This window comes from Channa argus, chromosome 9, assembly GCF_033026475.1.
Source record: "Channa argus isolate prfri chromosome 9, Channa argus male v1.0, whole genome shotgun sequence".
NCBI classification, from domain to species: Eukaryota; Metazoa; Chordata; class Actinopteri; order Anabantiformes; family Channidae; genus Channa; species Channa argus.
In genome coordinates, this window is record NC_090205.1 from 5,252,730 (window position 1) to 5,259,375 (window position 6,646).

The 6,646-nt window shown below is 38.1% G+C and overlaps 1 protein-coding gene across 1 annotated transcript; it reads left to right on the plus strand.

Moving 5' to 3' along the window:
* The first annotated feature begins 4,616 nt into the window (after window positions 1-4,616).
* On the plus strand, window positions 4,617-5,886 carry LOC137132967 (trace amine-associated receptor 13c-like). Its single transcript, XM_067516007.1, has 3 exons — window positions 4,617-4,786; window positions 5,079-5,328; window positions 5,563-5,886. The coding sequence occupies exons 1-3, from the start codon at window positions 4,617-4,619 to the stop codon at window positions 5,884-5,886; spliced, it is 744 nt and encodes a 247-aa protein (XP_067372108.1).
* Window positions 5,887-6,646: the final 760 nt, after the last annotated feature.

Here is a 6,646-nt window from a genome sequence, read left to right on the forward strand (position 1 = left end):
GTTTTCTGCTGTGCACAGCAGCTGGATGTCAAGAGATTTTTTCAAACCAGAAGACAGGTATAATTTCTGTTATGGAGAGTCTATAGTCGTGATAAAATATGCTGAAGCAGTAGTTGATCTTGTTGTAACTTTCCTGGGCCCCTTTATTGTCATCACAGTTCTGTATATGAGGGTATTTGTGGTGGCTGTGTCTCAGGCTCGTGTTATGCGCATCCAAATTATAGCTGTCAAACAATCGGAGCCCATGAAACCTAAGAAATATGAGCTCAAAGCAGCCAGGACTCTTGGTGTTGTAGTATTTGTATTTCTGCTGTGCTCAAGTCCTTATTATTTATTCTCTGTTGCAGCTGAAGTCAACTTGACAGGGGGGTCATCTGCAGTCATTTGGCTGTTGTACTGTAACTCCTGTCTAAACCCTGTGATCTATGCATTTTTTTACCCCTGGTTTGTAAAAGCAGTTAAACAGATTGTTACACTTCAGATTCTGCAGCCTGACTCCTGTGATGCCAACATACTATAGAAAAACACTGATGTTAGGTGGAAGAAAAGAGACATTTATTGTCCTTATCCCTCAGGCAGCACTGCATTAAAATCACAAAATTCTATAGTGTAATGGAGAAGATTCCCTGATGTATGTAACTTGCAATATATGGTGACGTTAACATCATCAGAGTGAACACCACTTGATATACAGATGTTAGCCACATCTGTAAGTAACTAAGATTAAAGAATTAAAAGTACTTGAAATCATTTCTCCCTGTCATTTTCTGTGGATCAGTGCTGCTTTGTTTGTTTTCAAATGCTGTACATCAAATAACTGGGCTGCTTTGCAGGACACAGATCATTCTATGAAAATCCCTGACAATCATGTATAAACATTATTAAATGTCGTTTCTGCTTTGATATGGTTATTTTTTTAAGCCAGAAGCTTTTTAACATTAACTTTAAATACCCATAAACAAAAGAATATTAATGAGCAGTCAGCTCATTAATAAATCATGAAGTCGGCTTTTATTCTGTACTTTAGAGATAAGAGAGATTAGTAACCATAATTAAATCTACTTAATGAAAGTATACAGTTATGTAAAAATGTACTTTAAGCCTTTGTAGGGCACTCATCAAAGTTTTTTTACTTCAGATTTAGGCGGGAAATCAAAGTCAAAGAACTTAACATATACGGTTTATCACCCACCTATAGGGTAAAACAATTTTTAGTATGGTGATAAATTATGGGGAAACATTCATTTATTTACAAATCAGATATATGTTCTATAGACCTTATGACACTCAAAATATCCCGCACACGATAAAGTGCAAAAACAACTGCAATAAGCCACAATGTGTAACCGAAAAATATTGTGAGTAATTTGTAATCTTAATGTAAACTTCGTAAACAAATAAGTGCAACTTCCAACAATCCAACTTGTAAACACAAATTTTAGTAACATAATAATGTAATAATATTGTAATAATGTCATGTTAGAAACCTACTTTCAAACAAGATGACTGTGATCACCTGTCAATTCAATTGAGAAAGAAGACAGAGTTAATGTCATACAATGGAGACAATTGTGGGGGGGAGGATTAAGAGGAGCGAAGGACCTCAGTGCATTGGGGGGTGGGTCTCCCGCTTGACCGTTTAGAGCTTTAAATGTAAGAAGCAGGGTTTTAAATTCTATTCTAGATTTAATGGGAAGCCAATGGAGAGAAGCTAGTGAAGGTGAAATATAATCTCTCTTGCTAGTTCCAGTCAGCACTTGCTGCAGCATTTTGGATTAATTGCAGGCTCTTTAGGGAGTTACTGGGGCATCCTGAAAGTAGGGAATTACAGTAGTCCAACCTAGAGGTAACAAATACATGGACCAGTTTTTCGGCATCACTTTCAGACAGGTTGCTCCTCATTTTGGCAATGTTCCGTAGGTGGAAGAAGGCTGTTCTAGAGATTTGTTTTATATGTGAAGTAAAGGACAAATCCTGGTGAAAAATAACTCCAAGGTTCCTTGCAGTAATACTGGAGACCAGACTTATGCCATCTAGAGTAATGGTTAGTAATATGGTTTAACAACATATTTCTGAGATTTGGGGGCCAAAATACTATGACTTTAGTTTAGATGTAGGAAATTGTGGGACATCCAGGCCTTTATGTCTTGTAGGCTTGAAGCTTTATTAACTGATTATTTTCATTTGGTTCCATAGATAAATATAGCTGGGTATCATCAGCATAGCAGTGGAAATTTATGGAGTGTTTTCTAATAATGTTGCCTTTACTTATATAAAGTAAAAAGTATTGGTCCTAACACAGACCCTTGTGGAACTCCATAGCTAACCATAATTGTTTTGCAACTACTTTTTCAATTATTTTAGAAATAAAGGGGAGATTAGATATTGGTCTGTAATTGGCTAAAACACCTGGGTCAAGACAGGTTTTTTTAAGTAGTAGTGGTTTAATTACAGCTACCTTTTTTGGGGGGAGGATCTGGTGAATTCTTTCTCTAATAGCTACAATTTTATTCATAAAGAAAGTCATGAAGTCATTGCTGCTCAGAGTTAAGGGAAAACTAGGCTCAACAGAACTATGGCTCTTAGTCAGCCTGGCTACAGTGCTGAACAGAAACTGGGGGTTGTTTTTGTTTTCTTCTATTAATGATGAATAATATGCTGTTCTGGCATCACAGAGAGCTTTTTTGTACATTTTTAAACAGTTCTTCTGGGCTAAATGAGATTCTTCTGAATTTCTTGAACGCCACTTCCTTTCTAACTTTCGTGTTGCTTGTTTTAAGTTGCGTGTTTGCAAACTATACCATGGAGATCACCTCTTCTGGTTTACTGCCTTCTTTTTCAGACACTATTGAGTATTTTATGTAGTGAGGCTGCACAATTATCAATAAGATGATCAACTTGAACAGGAGTAACTTTAAGGTGTATTGACACATGATGAAAGAATCAATTCCATAAATTCGTTCAAAGCATTTTCACCTACTGTAGCACCTACTGTGATTGAATTTCTTTTTCTAACTGTTATATAGTACATTATTGTAAATTCAACTGTTTTTAGAAAATTGTCAGACAAAAAAGAATTTTGATGAAATACTGTTAAATTATCAGTTTAAAACTAAATTTGAAATTAAATTAACTGTCAAAGTCAATTCCAGTCACTTAGCGAACTGCTTCACGGTACTTTATAAAGCACTTGCACTCAGTATTGAGGCACAGTATTACAGACTATTACAACAAGAGCATGTTTGACCTCAAGATTTACCCCTTCCTGCTGAAGTACTTGAAGTTCAGCAGGAAAAGGGACAGGCCAAACTGCACAAAAATCATCTGGGATGTGGCTACTGTGCCAACTTACAGGCTTAGAAACGTTGACAGAGAGCCTTACATGAGATGCTGAGCTCCCTCAGGGGCCAGACATTACTGGCAGACCTGAAAACCTGGATCCTGGAGTTCTTCAATGATAGGCCGTCTACAAAAAGAGCCTTGCAGTTCCTCTTGTAGATGGCCCAGGCATTTGTGAGCATAGAATCATTTGCATATGCAAACAGCCACATGTACCACCTCTTGGATTTCATGGGGTACAGTAGAGATGGACCAGCATCTCACTCTTGTCAATGTCACTCTTGTCAGCAGGGCAGCTTACTTCCTTCCAGTTAAAAAGCCCCTCTGAGGTAAAAAGGAAACCTTGTGTCTATAGGATTTAACCTGAGAGGCTGAAGGCTCTGGACCTAATGGCTTTTGGCTGACGTGGCTCTTCAGTGCCGTATGGAAGATGGTGGCCATATTTAAAAAAGAAGACTGGAAGATGTGCTCCAGTTACCCAGGTATCACATTCTCCTTGGGAAAGTCTTTGCCAAGATGCTGGAAAAGAGGATATGATCATTACCGAACCTCAGATTCAGGAGAAACGATGCAGAATCAGTCCTGGATGGGGAACACAGACAAACTCCTTACCCTTGCCAGACTACTGGAGGGGTCATAGGAATTTACCCTTTCAGTTTACATGTGTTTTGTAGACTGGGAAAAGGTTTATGACCTGTGTACCTAGGAATGTCTTGTGGAAGGTACTGTGGGAGTTTGTGGTGCTTGGGCCATTGGAACAGGCCATCTGGTCTATGTACAACCAGAGTGAAAGTTATGTCCAGCTTGACAGGTGAGCAGACCGACAGACTGACAGACTTTAATATAACTCTGGATTAAATTCTGTAATGTAGGAATGTTTTTACATCTTTCTAAAAAAACAAAACACATTCATCTCAAAAAGTGAAATTGCAATGAAAATTGGGGATTTTATTATCTACGGTTTTAATAATATCATGAAAACGTTCAGAGAATCTGGACAAATGTCTCTACCGAAGGGACAGGTATAGTCTTGTTAAATTAGGAGGTGATGCAACACAGTGATAAACATGGCCTTGAGTCAGCTTTTTAGAAATGGGGTTTGTATGTGTGACTCTGCTCAGCTAAGTTCAGAAGTACTTGGAAGTGTAGAATGATGCAAGTGGCTTTGGCCATGGGTGAAGTTTGCCCATGAGAGGGGAGAAAGGAAAGGAATAAATCAGCCGTGTGACACAGAGCTTTGACCAGAGAGCTGTCAGCAACCTCTCCTCCCTCTGATGATGGAGATCCTGGAAGAAGCTGAGCTCTGCTTTCCACAACTCAACATCTCTTGCAAGAAGACTATGCATCTTAGCTTTGAGGATGTGCTCATTTCCAGTCTACAGACTATCATCGCTTCCCTGACTGTGGTTCTGAACCTGCTGGTCATCATCTCCATCTCCCACTTCAGGCAGAGATAAACTTGTCTGCATGGTCTAATGTTTTATAAATTGATGTTTTGGTTTCAATCAGAATAAGAAATGGCTCCGAGCTAAACAATATACTGTTATGTCACAGTGATTTTTGATGAACAGCAGATGAAAACAATTTTCCTGTAGTTTCTTAATACTTTTTAATGTCTGGTACATATGCAGCTCCACACTGTTTTACTCTGTGACATGAATAGAACATATGACAAATATTTTTTCCTTTGTACCACTGCTACATGTGACAGACAATGTGTTGATATTCTCTCTTTTCAGGCAGCTCCACACAAACACCAACTTCCTCGTCCTGTCTCTGGCTGTCGCAGACTTTCTTGTGGGTCTCCTAGAGATGCCAATTGAAATCATCCTTTCTCAAGGTTGCTGGCATCTGAATAACTTTTTATGTGATGTGAATTTCTTTTTAAGTTACTACTTAGTCAGTGTTTCAGTAGGAAACCTGGTGCTTATATCAGTCGACCGCTATGTGGCCATTTGTGACCCCATGCTTTATTACACCAAAGTCACTGTGAGAAGAGTTCAGCTGTGCATTTGTCTGTGCTGGTTGTTTTCTGCTGTGCACAGCAGCTGGATACTGAGAGACTTTCTCAAAGAACAACACAAGTATAATTTCTGTTATGGAGAGCACATAGTTACAATTACATATGCTCAGGTATATGTTGATTTTGTAGTAACGTTCTTAGGCCCCTTTATTGTCATCACACTTCTGTATATGAGGGTGTTTGTGGTGGCTGTGTCTCAGGCTCGTGCCATGAGGTCTCACATTGCTGCTGTCTCACTCCAGCGTTCAGAGACTGTGAAGAAATCTGAGCTCAAAGCTGCCAGGACGCTTGGTGTTGTGGTATTTGTTTTTCTGTTGTGCTCTAGTCCCTATTACATTTTCTCTGTTGCAGTTAAAAACAGTTCGATAGCAGAGACATCTGCAGCCATTTGGCTGTTGTATTGCAACTCTGGCCTAAACCCTGTGATCTATGCATTTTTTTACCCCTGGTTCAGAAAATCTATTAAGCACATTGTTACACTTCAGATCCTGCAGCCTGGCTCCTGTGATGCAAACATGCTGTAGAAAAAGACTGATAAGTTTCTCTCTGTTAAGAAAGGAAATGTATTCTGTCAGGATAATTGGATCGATTACAGAGGAATTTATTAGTCTCAAATAAGCAAAAGTAAACTGTCAGAGATTTTTACATGTTTTTTCTCAGTTTCCCTTTGATTACATGTGTATTGTCTGTAGTCTCAATTCATCTACTGTGAAATGCTGGAGCATTCACCTTCATGATATTCTAATCGTTATTATTATTAATATTCAGACTTTTACGTACGTTGGCACCTAGTTCCTACCGTTAAAAGTTTCAAACATTCAGCACATTAAGGGCATCATTGCTTGTATTCAGCTTTTTGATATATGTCATACGTTTTAAAATATTCACTTTTTTCAGCAGTTTTTTCTCATGCAAATTAATAAAAAGGGATTTGAATGTTCAAATAAGTTTCTGGTTAAGTCTACCTTCAGTGGATCCTATACAATGAGAGTGACCTGATGTGAGGAAAAAGTAAAGAAAATCAGCTGTGAGTTATATCAGAAAGATATAACACATCTTTATGTGCCTTTTTTAGGCAATATGTACATATGTACTAGGAAATATCATTAAGATAAATGTAATGTGAAAGTGAACTGTTTTCAGTTTCAAAGTCTTGGAAGCTTTTTTAAATTCATATTAAGTTTAAAGGAGAAAGAAGTTAATATACTGTCACAAGAAAAAGCAAGTGGACTGTAAATGCTATAAAATATGATCGGATCTCTTCAAAAGTTACGGATTTCAACA